Source organism: Balaenoptera musculus, chromosome 10, assembly GCF_009873245.2.
Source record: "Balaenoptera musculus isolate JJ_BM4_2016_0621 chromosome 10, mBalMus1.pri.v3, whole genome shotgun sequence".
In the NCBI taxonomy this organism is placed as follows: domain Eukaryota; kingdom Metazoa; phylum Chordata; class Mammalia; order Artiodactyla; family Balaenopteridae; genus Balaenoptera; species Balaenoptera musculus.
The window spans coordinates 93,162,235-93,179,771 of NC_045794.1; the positions used below are offsets into that span (position 1 = coordinate 93,162,235).

A 17,537-nucleotide genomic window follows, 5' to 3' on the forward strand; every position below is an offset into this window, starting at 1 on the left:
TCAGTGCTATTTGAGGCCTCTCTTTTGCTAAATTCTACTGCCCTTTCATGTGACTTTGTGGGACAGTTAGAGAAGCCCAGAGCTTATCCAAGGCTGCAAGCAGGGATGTAAGCTGGGAGGAAGGAGGATAAAGAGACCCAGGAGTGCAGTCGGCTGGGCCTCCTAAAGGTGGGATTTCATCTGCCCTAAAGCATCAGCAGCAGAGTGTGTGGTCCAGAGGGGGACGTTTGGTGCAGTGGAATGGCAAACTCTCTTCAGTTCCACAAGCATAACTCAGCTCCTACTATGTGCCAGGCACTGTGCTAGGTGCCTGAAGCTAGATGTTGGACTGGGACCGGGGTGCGTGGGTCCTAGTCCCAGCATTGTTGCCAGCTGACTCCATGGCACCAGGTCCCTTCCTTCTCTGGGCCTCAAGATCTTGGGTCATAAGGTGAGGGTCTGGACTAGGTGAGCTCCCTGGATACACTGCTAGTTGCCTTCCTTCTTTCCTTTCCTTGTAGCAACAGAACCCCTAATTTTTCACCATGCATGTGGCCACTTGGGAATAAGATTGTATTTTCCAGACTTCCTTATAGTTAATGTGTGGTCACATGACAAACTTCTGGCCAATGAGACCAAAGCAAAAATGTTGTGTGGTGTCTTCCAGGAAACCTCCTTAAGAGCCATGTAACAGGTGCCTTTTGCCTTTGTTTCTTTGTGCCATCCTCCACCTTGATGCCTGGAATGTGAAGGCAGTGGCAGGAGCTCTGGCAGTCACACTGGAGATGTGAGGTCAAAGGCCACACTCTACGGATGGTGGGACAGGGAGCGGTAGGAGCCTGCATTTGCTAACCAGTTTGTGGAGCCTCCAGACCAGCTTTGTATTTCATGTCTCCAGATTGGTTTCCTTGAGAAAGGATAAACTTTTTGGCTTATTTAAGCCACTGTTAATTTTCTTTTTCTCTTGCTTGTTGTCAAATCTAATCCTTCCTCATACAAGCTCTAAAACCCCTTCCAGGGGAACCATTCTGAGCTTGTGATATTAGGGGAATTCTTTAAGCACTCACTCCCTGTGCTAGGCAGAATAATAACCTGCCAAAGACGCCTACAGCCCAATTCCTGTAACCTGTGACTATGTTTCACATGTTATGGCAAGGGCCAATTAAAGTTGCAGATGGAATTAATGTTGCTAATCAGCTGACCTTAAGATAGAGAGATTATCCTTGATGATCCAGGCATGGGCAATGTAGTCACAAACATCGTTAGAAATGGAGGAGGGGGCTTCCCTGGTGGCGCAGTGGTTGAGAATCTGCCTGCCAATGCAGGGGACATGGGTTCGAGCCCTGGTCTGGGAAGATCCCACATGCCGCGGAGCAACTGGGCCCGTGAGCCACAACTACTGAGCCTGCGCGTCTGGAGCCTGTTCTCCGCAACAAGAGAGGCCGCGATAGTGAGAGGCCTGCGCACGACGATGAAGAGTGGCCCCCACTTGCCGCAACTAGAGAAAGCCCTCGCACAGAAACGAAGACCCAACACAGCCAAAAATAAATATAAAAATAAATTAAAGAAAAAAAAAAGGAAAGAAATGGAGGAGGGAGGCAGAAGAATTAGCATTAGAGAGTTGCACCATGAGACAGACTCTGTCTGATGCTGCTGGCTTTGAAGATGCAGGAAGGGGCCACTGGCCAAGGAATGTGGACAGTCTCTAGAAGCTGGAAAAGGCATGGAACAGATTTTCCCTTAGAGTCTCCAGAAGGAACACAGTTCTGCTGACACCTTGATTTTAGCCCATTGAGACCAATTTCAGACTTCAGACCTACAGAATGGTAAGACAATAAGTTTGTGTCGTTTTAAGCCATTAAATTTATGGTCATTTGTTACAGCAGCAATGGGAAACGAACACATTTCCTCTGGTTTCTTACTGGCAAAGTGAGAATCATATAACACCTATGTTATAGAGTTCTGTGTGGTTTAAGGAAGGTGACATCTGGGTGGTCCACAGGACAGGGCCCAACACACAGGAGACCCTCAAACAACATTAGCTCTCAGGGAAAATCATCCCTTCCCTGCACACCTCTATACAATCGCTTTTAGCCGTTAATGACAATAGTAGCTGAAACATATTGATATGAAGTGCTCAGGACTGAACTGATGGCTTTACCAAATTCAGGCACTCTGAATTTATTCAGTGCCTGGGAGGAAAGTTGTCATCATCATTTTAGAGGTGAGAAAGCAGGCCCAGTCCGCCAGTGGCAGAGGTAGGATTTAGGCCCATGTTCACCAGAGCCCACTGGCCATGCTGCAAAAGCTTGCTTCTCAAAGTGTGGTATCAGCCTCACCTGGGAGCTAGAAACACAGGCTCAGCCCCCACCTGGACCCCACATCAGCATCTGCAGTTCAGCAAGATCCCCAGGTTACTAGGGTACACATCCAAGTTTGAGAAGTGCTGCTCTAGACCCAGTAGCTCTGTTCTCTCTTTGACCTTATTCTTTGGGAGGCAGCCTCCAGTGGTTTCATTTCCTTCATCTGTGTTGTGACTTTCTCCTCTGTTCTACTTGGCAAACTCCTCTTCATCCTCCAAAACCCACTGCAGAGGGCACTTCCTTAGGACCCTTTCCGGACCTCCCCACATAGAGTTGTTCTTTTGTCTGGCCCTTACACAGGCCTTCACAGTACCTGAGCTCACTGGTAATAGTCTCGGTACATGCCTATCTCTTCTTCTAGGCCTTGATCTCCTTTGGAGCAATGGTATGTCTTTTGTCATCCAAACAACACTGAAACTGACTAAGCACCCTACTAGGCGCCAGGTCTGTTCTTAGTCCTGGGGCTACGGTAGTAAATAGGACAGAAAAGATCCTGGTTTCTCAGAGCTTATATTCTGGTTGGGAAGGAAATAATACACACTGTAGACAAATTAGGAGAACATGAAATGAAGAAAAGAGAGACTGGGAAGAGGATGGCTGTTGTCAGCTGGGGGGATCAGGGCAGACCACCCCCCGTAGGAGCTGACTTGTTTCTGTGCCCCACAAATTAGCATAGAGCCTGACATATCAAACATTCAAAAACTGTCAGATTGGATCAGATCTGACAATTCTCCCAGATCAAACTGCATGTCTTTAAGTTCATGTCCTTTCCGAGCAATTGCTAGGCAATTTTTTTCCTACCAAGAAACTCCTGAAATTCCCCTCTTCTCTATGAAGTCTTCCGAGGTAAAAATTTAAAGTAGAGAATCCCTCATTCTCCAGCAAAGCCCCTGCCTCTCTCTCTTCAGCCAGCACGGACAACGCGGACCATCTCCCTGGTGCCTGCCATTTAGTTATTGAATAAAGCAAACCACGTGGTCAGCACGACAGGGTGCATTTCCCCGAACTGGGGTCAAGGTCAGAAAATGTCAACTTCTAAAAGAGAAGCTCTGAAGGTGGCATAAAATGGGTGAGAGTCTCTCTTTTTAAAAGTGACAACTTACCCTAGAGCTGCTGAGTAAAAAGGAGTAGATGAGCTTGCCTTCCACCTGAGTCTTATCAGCAAACACTGCTTGGGAATGTTGGATGTTTATGCATTTATTTCCAGATGCATGGCTTTATTCACTCTGTTAGCTGCTACACTCTGCCTGGGCTGGTGGTGTTTTGCTTACGTTTTCAGCCCTTGGAAGACAAAGACTCCACCTGTAATTTGTCATTGGCAGAGAGGAGCGTTTGCAAACTCGGATGCCTACGGAGGCCAGAGGAAGGCCAAAGCAGCCCAGCAGCCTCAGAAGATACTCGGGAGCGGTGGGGACTTTGGGGAACTGCAGGGAACCTGCCATACCTGAAGGGACATCGGCTGCCCTGCTGCTGCTGGTTGTTGCCAAGCAGGAAGGGGGCTCAGGGTTACAAAAATCTGATTTTTTTCCCCACAGGAAGCCAAAGACGGGGCTTTTTTAAATAAGAAAGTTCTCGATTTGTAGAATATTTTGAGTTGCCAAAGAGTGACAACTCACAGGTCACTGTTTGCAACTGTTGGTATAATCAATGATAAACACGCTAGTGATAACAGCATCTGGCATTTAGAGAGTGTTTACTATGTACCAGCATCTTGTTAAGCACTTTGCATGGAGCATCTTACTAAACTTTCACAATCAACCCATGCGTGAGATACAATTTTCCCCACTTAGACACCAGAAAACCAGCTTAGAGAGGTGACATGCCTTGTCCAAGGTCACAAAACTGGTAAGTGATAAGGTTGGGATTTGAACCCAGGCTGTCAGATGCCAGAGCTGACACGAACTACAGGCCTGGCTAGAACATAATGCATTCTTTCATTATAATGATACTGGGGAAAATCTGAGATTCAATATGCATCATAATCTCAAATGTAAAGCTTTTTTTCTTTATTCATTCATTCATTCATTCAACACTGACTGAGCAGCTACTACTTGCCAGTTCCTGGAAACACAGGTGTGGAATCACTCTACCCAAGATTAAAGGTACCATCTTCTTCCTGAAAATTTCTCCCGTTTCCCCTGTCTCAGTGAAGGTCACTCACTGTCACACCTTGCTCAACACAAGTGACAGTCCTGGGTCCTGTGGATTCTTGGATTCTGTTCCCTTGCTCGACAGCCCCCCTGCCCCCTGCCCTGGGTCAGCTGCTTCATCACTTGCTGGGCTGGGCAACCATCTCCTCCCTGGACTCCCTTCTCTGTCCTCCTCTTCTTCCCATTTCTACTTCACATGGCTTCCTGAGCCATCCTCCTAAAATGCAAATCTGATCATATCATTTCCTTCTCAAAATTCTCCTCTTTACACTCTTTACATGTGAACCATCCCTTCATGATGTGGTCTCTGTCTAATCTCATCCCTCAGGACTAACACCTTCCCCTACCTCCCTTCCTGCACCTGATGCTCCAGCAATACTAGAAACCTTGTGTGGTCCCCCAAACATCCCATGCCCTCTCACACCTCTTCCTGGAAGAATCTCTCCACCCCTAGGTGTGCTTGCAGGGGTCCTCCAATCCCCCACTGGGGCATAAGCTCCTTGAGGGCAGGGGCTGTGTCTTTTCGCCTTTGTAAACCCAGAGCCTAGGATGGTAACTGGCACATGGCAGTGACTGAGTACATTTTGTTGAAGAAATGGACAGGGGGACTCATGGTCTGGAGGTGGAGACAGAAATGGAAACAGGCAACAAAAAAGATGGAAGATGCTGCGTCGGAGACATGCAGAGATGCTGTGGAAGGAAAGAGGGAGGGAACGTGAGCCAGGTGGGAGCAGGGTGGGAGGGGGCAGAGCTGTTGGGGGAAGTGACAATTCAACTGAGTCCTGAAGACAAGTGGAATGTGGTTGGAAATGGCCCTCAAGGCAGAGGGCTGGGGAGAGGGAATATATGTATGTATTCACCTCCTCCCCCTCCACAAACTACAAAGAGAGGGATATCTATGCATTTTGAGGCATCCTTCTCTATTCAGAGCTGTGGGAAAACCTGGTAGCCCCTCCACTTTTCCCTACTCTTCCCTGGGTAAGGAGCATATCCTAACTGAAGCTTCAAAGTTTTTAAAACTTCATCAAGAAGCAGAAATTTCTGCTTAGCCTTGCCTTCAAATTCTCAAAGAAATTTCTTTATAGATTTTGGGGCCAGGGGAAAATTGTAAATATAATTCGTGTAACAGAAGGCTGTGCACAGGTTTTTGGGTTGGACAGGCTTGGGTTAGAACTCCAGCTCTGCTACTTGCTGTGTGACCTTGGCCAAGTCACTTAACTTCTCTGAGCCTCTTACAATGGAGATAGTGGATATCATAGCATATACCTTTAGAACTGTAAAGATTAAATAAGAGTTAACCCTTGGAAAGCATCTAAACAGTGCTCAGCACAAAGGAAACACTCAGTGAATGATTAGTTATTATTATCGTATTATTAGTGTTAAAATGATGCCAGAATAGTCATTTTCAGGGTTGCTTTCTTTGCAAAATACATTGGAGGAGAATTGGGGAGGAGAGTTCTCGACCTTAGGGAAAATTCAAGAAGGATAAAGAATAAGACTTGTGCAGACAGAGATCCAGGTTGAGGGGAAAATGTGGCAGAAATGAATGAATGATCCTTTATGCAGAGAAAGTGAGAAAAGACAGCCTGGGGCAAAATTGGGATAAAGAAAGGTCTAGGGATGGATACAAGTATATGTATGGTTGAGTTGCTTTGCCGTACACCTGAAACTATCACAACATTATTAATCGGCTATACTCCAATATAAGATAAAAAGTTAAAAAAAAAGCAAGGTCTAGGGATCAGCAAGCAATGGTCACCAGTGAATTTTGCCCGATGACAAGGCCAGAGAGAGGCTGGCACTAGGGCATGTAAATTGCATGGTGGATGGTGTAGCAAAGCAAGGTGCCAATTCCCCACTCAATGAGGCTACGGCAACCGTGCACCTGGGATTTCGCCCCTAATCTGTGGCATTCTTGTTAACAGCTGGAAGACTACCCAAGGTCGAGGAAGTTCAGGGAAGAATGAATAAATATCGTGTCAATAAGGAGAAAGGAAAGGCGGCTCCTCAGAGGCCGACTCAGGGCTGCCAAGTCAGTACCTCTGAGCCAGGCGATAACGTATGAGGATTTGGATTGAGAGAAAAGGTGACAGCTGCCCAGGAGGGAACAGGCTCGCAGTGCCTTATCAGCTTCCTGAAGCTTTGTGGCAAAGCTGTGGCCCAGGAGGCGCCCAAGGAGCGTCCCAGGTTGCGGGGTGCAAGGGAAACCCTTGCCTGTTCTCAAGGATCTTTCAGATGCGGTTCCAGCCACACCTTGGAGGGATGACTGGTCAAGAGGAATTTTTAAGAGCCCACCTCCCTCCCCTGATGGGAGCTCCTTGAGGCCAGGCACCGTGGCCTTACTCATTCACCCCACATTTAGCTCCTAAGCACGCTCTTTGTGCCAAGGCCGACACGTCCCTGCCCTCACATGGCTCACAGTCTTCTAGGGGGACACAGACCATAAGCAAACAAATGCTCAAAGGAAAAGAAGTCAATGTTAAGACGTTAAAGAAGGAAATAAAATCGAGTGACGGGACAGGGAGCTACTTTAGACGGGGCAGTCAGGAAGGCTCCTCGAGAAGGTGGTATTGGGCAGAGACTTGTCTGCAACCTTGTAACCTCAGGGTCCAGCCCATTGTGTGTGGCCAATATAGGCTTGTTCCGCTGGGAAGGGAGCGCCTTGAAGCACCTCTCCTGTATATCGCTTACAGTCTTCTTCCCTCCCCCCTCTGACTCTCTGTTCACTACAACTAACTTAGGGCGAGTCACCTGGTCCCTGCCACAGCCTCCTCCTGTGCTCGCCTCTTCCCAATTAAATCACACCAGCTCCTGCCGACCCCAGCTCTCATCCAGCAGGGTCCGAACAGCCAGTGATCTCGCTAATGGACAAAGCCAGGTGCGACCCTCCCTTGCTTCCCACCTCTCTGGACCCCCCTTTTCTCCCACGCCGAAACACAAACTGCTGTGTGAGAGCCATTTCTGTCCCTTTGGGATCCCATCTCCACTGCCTCCCACACCCCCCCTCCCTGCCTTCTAGCTTCCAGCCTCACTGGACCGTCGGCATGGCTGCTTGGGCATCTGTGTTTCTGCACCTGCCGTTCCTTCTGTCTGAAGTGCGCTTCATCCCCCCAGCTTGCTCACCGCTACGCATCCTCAGAACCCCGTCTTCCCTGGCATCCCCTCCTCCCCAGTCTCTCTGCTCCCAGAATTCCCCGGGCTTATGCTTCCCACTGTGTCATCAGCATCGTCTGTTCACTGGTTTGTCTTCTACTAGATTAGAAGTTCCTTGAGGGCAGATGGAGCCTTTGCCTCTGTCCTAGACTCTCACACAGCACCTGGCAAGGACTCGGAAAGCTGTGGAACAAAGATCAACTATCACCCTTTTCTTTGTCAAGAAAGGTTCTCGTAAGACCACACACTTCCCCCATGTTGTTTCCTGAGTCACGGGACAGGCACTAAGGGCAAGCTGGAGAAATCCCTTGGGCTCTCTCAACACCCTGCCTGCATTTCTCTCTGCCAGCAAGATAGTTTCCATCTTCCTTTGATTCCAAGGCACAAATTTTAAGTTTTAAGGTTTCTGAAATTAGAGTATGTTTTACAACTGATATGTACATGAAATTTGTTTTCCCCTGTCCCGAAAAATGTTTAAGTAGATAGTTCATTTTTATAATCAGTGGCATCAGAACTGAGGGAAGATGGAACTGGGAGATTAGAGCCCTTTATACACCCAGGAGAAAGGACCGGGATGCCGGCGAGGCCACAGAGTTCAGCGATGATCCCACGACGGCTGACAGGCATTTCTTGGCATTGGGGAGCACAGATCACATCCCTCTACTCTCATTCCTATTTTCAAAAACTCTGGCGGATTTAACTGAGCCTCATTGCCATTCCAGCTCAAATCCTCAAAGATCCTAACTGATCGTAAGAGATGCCAGGAATCTCTCTGAGTCTGGGGGAGGGTGATAAGGTGAGGTGGCAGCAGGCTATGTCAAATGTCTTGCATGAAACAGAGTCATTTTGTGAGATGCCTGTTTGGGATTCCCTGCTTGGACTCACCTGGAGGGTCCTGAGGGAGGGTGGGTCTTGTTCACTTCTGCCTCCCAGTGTGTACTGCAGGATTGGCACCTACCATCAACACCTCCACTAAGCATAGTTTGAATTTTGTTGATTGGAGTTGAATCAATCTATTTCTTCCCTTCTCTGTGCTGTGATGAGTTTTGAGGCCAAAGAGACCACCACACTCAGAAGTGGGTGGAATCAGGAAGAGCATGACAGAGAGAAGGGAATAGTGCTCTAACCCTCACAACAACCTTAGGGGCAGGCACCATCAGCTCCGTTAGAGAGATGGTGTGAAGGAGGCACAGAGATAGAATTAACTAGCTCAAGGTCACACAGCACATAAGCAAGAAGCCAGAAGTCAAAGAGCAAAATTCTTTAACAAGACTAACAAGGCCCCACACCCTTGGGTGCTAACTATTTCTGCAGCCCCCTCCCCACACCATCCAGCAGCATCCCCTCCCCCATGCCCCCCTCCATCTGGGTCCTCCAGCCACCCTGGCCTCCTCACAGGACTTGCTCCTTCTCTTCCTCACTGATCTCTGCACTTGCTGCCCTCCAACCTGGGAAGTTTCTTCTTCACCCAGTTAACGTCTATGCATCCTTCAGATAGCCATTCACATCTCACCTCCTCAGGGGAGACTTCTCTGATTAGAACGATCTTAATATCATAAACTCACAGTCTCGTGTGACTCTCCTTGAGAGGGCTTAGCATAGTTGTAACTTACTTTACAACTATGTTAAGTGAGAGTCTTTAAAGTAAGGTCTGTCTCTTCCAGAAGGCTCTGAGGGCAGTGACCCTGAAGGGAGTTGCTGCCCACCATGACCCCAACGCTTGGCCCAGCACCTGGCACGTTGCAGGGGCTCATCAAAGATTTAACAAATAAAATAAACGAGTGAAGGAATTGCTTGATCTGTGACTGTAAACTAACCTGGAAACTTAAAATGCATATTTCATCTGAATATGGTTTTTTTGGCCAAAATACTTATAGTCAAGGCTAAAAGGAACCATTGCATTTTTGAACCATTTAAAAATCTCCTGCATTATCAGTCTGGATACATATCTCCTCCTCCCCCACTGACCTGAAAGCAAACACTCATGGGAAACTCTCCCCGAGGATCTTTGTGACAGACGCTCTGGATGATGTGGAGAGAGGAAAGCATGGCCAGTATCTATTTAGAGTATGTTCACCCCCCAGCACTTTCTTCTCAGGCATTTATTTTCTCTCCAAACACTTTCTTTCTTATTATCTTTGTTATTGTCCCTTGTGTGTTGAAACACTCTCTCTCCTTCCCTTCCTTCTTCTCTCTGTGTTGAGTCCATTATTTATTTTTTAGAATATCAAAAAAAAAAAAAAAAAAAGAAAGATGCTTCTGCCACCATTGCTCACGGTTTGTAATTTAAAGAACAATCCTTTGACGATATGAAGGGAACATTATTTCTCAATGCCCACCCTGTAGTGGGCAGTGGTGGTTTGTTCATTTGCCAACAAAGGTGGGTTGACTCTTGCACCATCATAATTGCTGCTGCTACAGCAACGGGCAGAACAAAGACCCCTGCCCTCCTGGGGCTGACAGTCTAGTGGTGCAGACACACAACAAATGGCATGAGTACATTTCATAGTGTGCTAGAAGGTGGGATGTACTCTGTAAAAAAAAAAACAGAGCCAAGAGGATGTATGAGGGGTACAGGGTAGGGGTTGTTGACTGTAATTTCAAGCCAGGTGATCAGGAAAGAAGGTGGCACTCATTGGTTTAATGCCAACCAATCACCCTGTGAGAAGGCTGTTAGATCTCCTTTTTGTGGAAAGGGAAACTGAGGCTTGGAGAGGTTAAATGACTCGCCCCAAATCGCACAGCTCATAAGGCTGTGGTGCTTGAAGTGAACCCAAGTCTGTGTGGCTGCAAAATTCTTTCAACTGCACCACATACAACAAAGCTGCATCTGAAAACTTCCGTGACTTCAGGGGACATAAATCTGTTATTCTTTGAAAACTGCTTGCCAACATAAAACTCACGGAGAGTTTACATTGAGGACACTTCCAAAATGAAAGGGCAAACACGAAGAGGCGTGTGGTGGGTCCAGCCTGAAGTTCAGTATTTGTTCCCTTGGGCTCGCGGGAGTGAGAAGATTATGGCAGAGTTGTCACCCAGCAAGGTGCAGGCAGCTGGAGGGAGTGGCGTGTAGGGGAGTCAGGTGGGTCAGAACTCAGGTGTCCTGACAGGCTTGGGTTGGGCGCTCAATGGGGACACTCAGTGGGATGCAGACAGAATAGAATCCAGGGCTGGCAGTGAATCTGAACACAAGGCCGCAGAAGGCCAAGGTTCATGCATAGAGCCCTCTGGAGGTTTGCAGGGTGGAAACAAGAGACCTGGATTCAAATTCTCCCCCTGCCACCCTCTCTGCCCACGTGGCCTTGGTGTGAGGTGTCACACCTGGCATCTGTAAAGGGAGGGGCAGGAGGGCAGTGTGAATGGGCTGGGATTTGCAGGGCTGGTTCCTCAATAAAGGAATCAGGTTTGTCTTACAAGGTGAGAAGGGCTAGGAAAGCGGGGCCTGGCTGCATGGAAAACTGCTGATCAGAACCGAAGACCTGAGGCAAAGTTCTCGAGGTCCTGGGAACTGGGTGGGGAAGTTTGGTAAAGAATTCTGGGGAAGGTTTTGGGGAAGCTACATAGGGATGGTCTATGATGCCTGCTCTCTGCCCAAAGTGTCTGTTCTGGTGAGTATTAGGATCAAACTAGATTTTGGCATCCTTTAAAAGCTGAAGAGGGAAGAAAATCAGTGGGTTAATTTTTTTCTTCCCCGTAGAGACTGAGTGTACTGATAATTTTTCTTTAGCTAATTAGGAGCTGTGCAACCCAATGACTGACTCCTTTTGAATTTTCTCATTTTACAACAATGAAGTCATGACATTCTTTTAAAGAAGAAATTCCATAACCTATATGGGAAAAGAATCTGAAAAAAAATGGATATATGTGTATGTATAACTGAATTAATTTGCTGTACACCTGAAACTAACACAATATTGTAAATCAACTATACTCCAATATAAAATAAAAAATTAACTTAAAAAAATAAAAAAGAAATTCTGGGAAGAACAAACAAATCATCCTGATTTCCTCACCTCCTTCCCTCTCTCTCTCTCTCTCAATTACTTGCTTGCTGCATGTCCTTATGATCTTTGAATTAATTTCAATAGTTTAAGAATTTCTGAATCAATCCATTGATAGATATTTTTTCTGTACCTACTGGGTGCAGAGGACCTAAAGAGAATCAAATTATCTTGGGAATTATGGAGCGATAGGTACACAGTATGAAGGCCCATTAGTAACTTCTAAACTCAGCTCTTCCACACATAAAGGCAAGAGTGTCCGGGAAAGGCAGTTGGCATTTCTAAAATAAAAGATATGTACTTTCCTTCTGCAGAACAAGAGAGCCATGGCTGAACCCAGCGTGGGGCACTGGGCACCTTGCAGGCCAAGCAAAAGCTATGCAATTATGAACTTGGAAAAGATAGTTCAGGAAAACCCAGACACCTCTTACTCAAAGAGAACAGGGATGGAGAATGGATGGCAGAGCCCCTGTGAGTAAGCAAGTTGTGGAGGAGAAGAGAGGAAAAGCCAGGAAGAAGAGGAGCTCAGAAATTCAGCAGAGGGATTTGAACAATCTGGACAGAGAGAAAGATTTTTGCTCTGCCTCACAGCAAGGAAAAGGGCGAGAGAGGGAGAGAGAAGGGAGGGTGCGTTTCTGCTATGGGCCACTTTGTACTGCTGCTGGCTCCTCCTCTGCAGGGCTGGGAATCCTCTGGGGGAGACATGGAGCCCAGACAGAGGGGAGGAAGGTGCAGGAGAGAATAAATACAAGGAGTGAATTTCTTGCTGCCCCTGGAGACGATGATTCCTTTTGGTGACAACAGAGGTTAACATACTGAACAGCAAGTCACCGCGTGGCCCAGAGACAGCACGCTTGGAACAAGCTGTTTTAATGTCCTGTTGTAGATTTTATTGAATCCTTCTCTGAAAGGGCCAATTCATCTCTCCATTCGGAGGCTCTTAAAGCAGCTTTCCTGAAAAGTTCAAGAACTTTTCCTATCATCACTTTCCATCTACATGGATCCATGTGCAGACCATCCCCCACGCTCTCAAATCCCACTAAAGACACTAGTCTGCTAGGGGTTTCAAGTTCACACACAGAGACACTACTACTCTTTACTCTGCAGAGGGAGAAAATAAAGACTGTGATTTCTTCTTGATTCCTCTTGCCTTCCCCCTGTGTCCACCCCTAACAAGTGGTCCTGTTCTCTTCTCATTCCTCAACAGAGGAATTCATTTCAAAAACAGCCATAGAGGCAAAGAAAGGTTTTCTGATTCTTATTTTCATCAAGAAGTGAACAACAACAAAAAAATCATCTCAGGAGATAAAAAGCCCTAATGCAAACCGGAGAGCCAAAGAGATCAGAAGAAGACAGGGTTGTTTTTCATGTGGAGTCATTAGCAACATCTTGGGGAGAAGATTGGAAATCTGTTCACAACTTTTTGGATACGGGCAGGAAACACAATAAAGGGGTGATGGGAAATCTTTTCTGAGAGTCCAGTTTCTCACAAAAAACACAGGTTGGGGGAACCTGGCAACTTGATTTCCATAAAGGCCAGCCCTATTTTGAATGCTCAATAAAGCAAGCACACGAACGCCCCACAAGAACCATCTTTGTCAACCTGCAGGAATAAGTGCGTTTATAATCTTTGGAAATCAGTGCAGTCTTTGAAAGTATGTGGCTTTAAAACCTTCAAACCACTTCCTAAGTGGCCAAGGCCCAACTTCCTAAGGGGGGGAGTCTGAGGCCTTCAAAACTCCATATGGACAGAAGCTTTGGAAATTAAAGGCCAGGTTGAACTGGGGCCCTGAGTACCCACCCTTCCTGCCTGGGCCTTGGCTACAAGTGGAAAAGGCACAGCAATCCTAAAGCAGCCTGGCCCAGCCTTCCCCCCGACTGCCGGGAGGCCCCAGTCCTGGGGAGAAGAGCCAAACCCACGGCTCCTGTACGAATCACACAATCCTTGGGAAGTGTTGCAATACTAACCCTTTTAGGGATGATTCAGGGAGCGAGGTGTGGGTACGGCTTGGAGAGAAAGCTGAAGGGGGCGGGCAGCACATTTGGGGATGTGGGCACCAAACAGATGGAATTTTAATGAAAATACTTAAGCCTTTTAACGCATAAGTGAGCCAAAGCCACTGTCTAGTCCTCTTCCCTTCAGGGAATTAGAAAATGTTTAAAAGATCATGGTATTAAGAATTTGCACATAAAACCCTGATAAAGTATATTTATACCAACTCACCAATTTCTGGGAATATTTCTCCTAAAATCATGTCCTGTCTTCCGTCTAATCTCTTGGCTGCATATCTTCATCCATCTAACTAAAATCCAAGGAAGGCAAATTGCTACTGTGGTCATTTCCCTAAAGCAACCCTCATTCACTTTGCTTTCCTTCTCTTTTGGAATAAAAGCGTGCCATAAATGTTTAATTAAATGGAAGTCTTTCCACTGTTAGTGAGTAGCTGCATGAAAGCCTCTTCATTTTTTTAAAGCAGGGGTGTGTTTAAAACAGTGCCTATTAATTTCCCGATATTGATTCTCCAGCTGGGGAAGAGCATATAGTATTCAGCATAGAGCTCCGCTGCAGACTATGTTCAAGGCAGCGGTTTGGATTGAGAAAGGGCACCAAATGCAGTATGCGTCAAATAGACCATCGCTCAATGAAGTCACTTAGCTATTCAAAACATGTTCAGCCATCACTCAACCACTCGCACCAAGATTGTTGGGGGGGGTGGGCATGGAATTGGTGCTCTTTCCCAGACATAAACATTTCCCAAAGAGCAGCTTTTGCTCAGTTTGGGTTAGACTGAGGGGCCACATCAGTTCTCCCTCTCCCTGTCTGTTTCCTTCTCTTCTCCCCCATCTCCTGGCTTCAACTCCCTGCATCACCATCCCATGTTGAGCTTAACAAACAATCCTGCAGTCCCCGCTTCCCGACGCTGTCTCAAACGGCCTCCGTATTGGTTCATATCAGAAGCAAAGCACATAAGCTTTTCTTTCCACCCAGAAACATGTATCTCTCTGTGCATGTCTTCCTATGGGTGGCTGTGGCTTGTCCACACAGACATAGGTAGCCGCTCAGATGCAGCCCCTCATATTAAAGTCTGTTGCTAAATGCAGGTTGTATGACCTGCAGGAGTTTTTCTCCCCTGTGTTTATTAATGTGTCTCAAAGCACATGCTTTCATCCGTACCCTGATCTTCCAGCCTTTCCACCATGGGGACCGCTTTGCCCACAGCACATGCACAGGCACACGTGTCCCAATGACCCTGCAAGATCAAGGCAAACCACTGACACCCCTGACCCACTGCTCTCTCCTGTACCCCCTCAACCTCCCCATGCCCTCGTCTCCCTCCCAGCCTCCCTGCACAATGTCTGATTCCCAAGCTGGTTGCAATGCTGATTCTACATGCTTCTGGATAATAGACATGTCACTCTGAGTGGAAGTGAATTGGTTCTCAGCCTGACCTGCAAGTGAATTGCTGTTTATTAGAACTTGGGTCTGTCTCCTGTGAGAGACGTACGTGTTTTTAGACTTTGTAAACGTTAAAACACACATACACACAGAGCCAGTCCCCTCGAACAATATGTGTGGCTCATAGACATTACGAAATGCTCTTGAACTCAGCTTGCGATCCTGGAATAATTAGGATTTACCAAATACGGGTTCTTAGAAAAAACAGATTTTTTTAAAAAAAGGGGATTTGCAGATGATGAGGTGTCTGGAACTTTTGGGGAGTAAGGGGAGGAGGAGGGGAAAGGAAGAGCATTTTGGAATTCTTCATTACGAAAAGAGGAGCAGTTATTTTTTACCCCCTCATAGATGGCCATACTACATCCAAAGGCAAATCCTAATGATTCCAAAGCAGGTGGAGCACATTTGACTTTTAAAGACAATCTCTTGTTGTTTTCATCATATCATAGATTATTTCAATGAAGAGGTTTGAAGGAAGGGGGGTGGTGGAGGCTTGAGAGTTGACTATGGTTTTTGCTTATTGATTTTCTTTCCTCTGAAACTAACCCAACCAACCTTGATCTGTGGTGGAAGGAGTGAAGTAAGAAAATGGTGGAATGTAAAGGGAACTTATTTGGAGGCGGGTGGGGAGGGGGAGTGAGAAGAGGAGGGGGGGTGGAGAGGGGGAGGAGATGGGAAATCAAATACCTTCCAGGCAGCAGGTTCTCCATAATCCAGAATGGGTCATAACTTCCTCGTTCTTTTTGCTGGTTTCATTCTCACTGACACTTTTGGTCTTGCAAACCCCTCTGGAGTAGAGCCAATAGTCGGTTCCCACAGCTATGGTCATCAGACTGAAGGCAGCGAAAGCACCAACGGTGGTTAAAAGCATTTGAACACCTCGATCAAACAGCCCCATAATTCTTCATTATATAAACACCCAACCGACTTCTGGTTCTCGGGAGAGTGTGTGTGAGGGTGCGAGTACTAAAGCAAAAAAATAAAAATAATTCCACTACTAATATAATGGATATATGTGTTAATAGAGGATATGGAGAGATATAAAAAAAGGGAGGTAAGAAAGCTCACGGAAAAGAGTGTAAATTATAAAGATCACACGGGAAAAGAGGCTTGCCTTTTGAGATCAGAAACTGTTCCAGTTGCAGTGATTAAAAAAAAAAAAAAAAAAAGGCAAAAATAAAAAGACACCCCCCACCCCCCCAAAGTGAGATGCCTTAATCTCTTTTCCTAAAATTCTGGTCTCCAGTTTCCATATGTGATAGCTAATTTGGAGAGGGCTTCCACAGTGAACCAGGGATCAGCCGCATTCTCAACACAATCTCTCATGGTCGGGACCTAGACAGTTAGAGATTGTAAAAGCCGAGATGCAACCTTCCGTCTTCGCTCTCGGCTCTGCGGCCTGCGCCATGAAAATCCTTTGCTTCGCCAGTTCTCTTCCTTGGGGGGGGGGGGTCTCGGGCGTTTTCGTTTCAGACCAGACTTCCCAGTATTCTGTAAGCCCTTGATTTCAGCTGAACAGGTGCGGGGGTCTCGCCTTCCATGGTTGTGCCCCGGCAGCGGCAGCTGCAGCAGCAGGGCGGGCAGGCGCGGCGGCGGCGGCGGCAGGACGAGCAGCGGCGGCGGTTATTGTTGTTGGTGGCGGTGGTAGTGTTGGCGAAGTGGGGGAGGGAGGGGGTTTCTCCCAGAGAATCGAGGCGGGTTTCCCTCCCCCTATCTGCAAAGCTCCTGGAAACAAGGGAGCCGGCGTCTTGCTGCAGGATGGGCCGCCCGCCTGCCCCCTCCCACCCCACTCCCTGCCGGCTCGGCCCCCGGCGGAGGCGCTCCCACCTACTGCATTACCGGGTGGTGCTGAACTGGACAGCTCCCTGCGCCGCCCGCTTCGCGCGCTCCCCAGCTCCCCCGGCGGCCCGCCAGGAGGGGGGCGCGGGCCAGAGTCCTCCCTTCCCTCGGGGGCAGCAAGGCCGGGGCAGAGCGGGGGCTGCCTTTCCTCTTTTTACCCCTCTCCCAGATCCTGAAATGAGCTCTCTCCTGGGCTCCCGGAGCTTAGAGGAAGGCGTAGCTAGAGATAGCTCCGCTCCCTCTCCCTTTCCCTCTCCCTCTCTCTCTCTCTCACACTCTCTCCCCTTCCCTTCCCCCTCGGTGTTTCTTCCAGCTCAGCCTCCTTCTCATTCCATCTCTACGTGCCCAGAGCTTCAAATACAACCCTCCCATCACAATCAGACGGGCACAAAACTTCAACCAGCCGTTTCTTTGCCTGGAAGCCCTGAAAATATAACCTGGACGGGTAATTACAAACACGGTCTCTATGTGTTTTTTAAATCATCTTTTGCACCTTGCTGTTTGGGGGATCTGTTTTATTTTGTTGGCACGTTAGCTGTTCTCCTTTTGGTAGTTTCTCTCTGTCTCTGTCTCTTTCTAGCTAACAGGGTGTGTG

At 47.4% G+C, this 17,537-nt stretch overlaps 1 protein-coding gene across 1 annotated transcript in view; it reads right to left on the reverse strand.

The window, feature by feature from the left end:
* CACNG2 (calcium voltage-gated channel auxiliary subunit gamma 2) overlaps positions 1–16,917 on the reverse strand; it is a 120,684-nt gene extending 103,767 nt beyond the window's left edge. Inside the window, exon 1 of the mRNA XM_036866456.1 lies at positions 15,791–16,917. Coding sequence (XP_036722351.1) covers positions 15,791–16,001 — 211 coding nt within the window. The 5' untranslated portion in view covers positions 16,002–16,917. The remainder of the gene's footprint in view (positions 1–15,790) is intronic.
* Between the last annotated feature and the right edge of the window lie 620 nt (positions 16,918–17,537).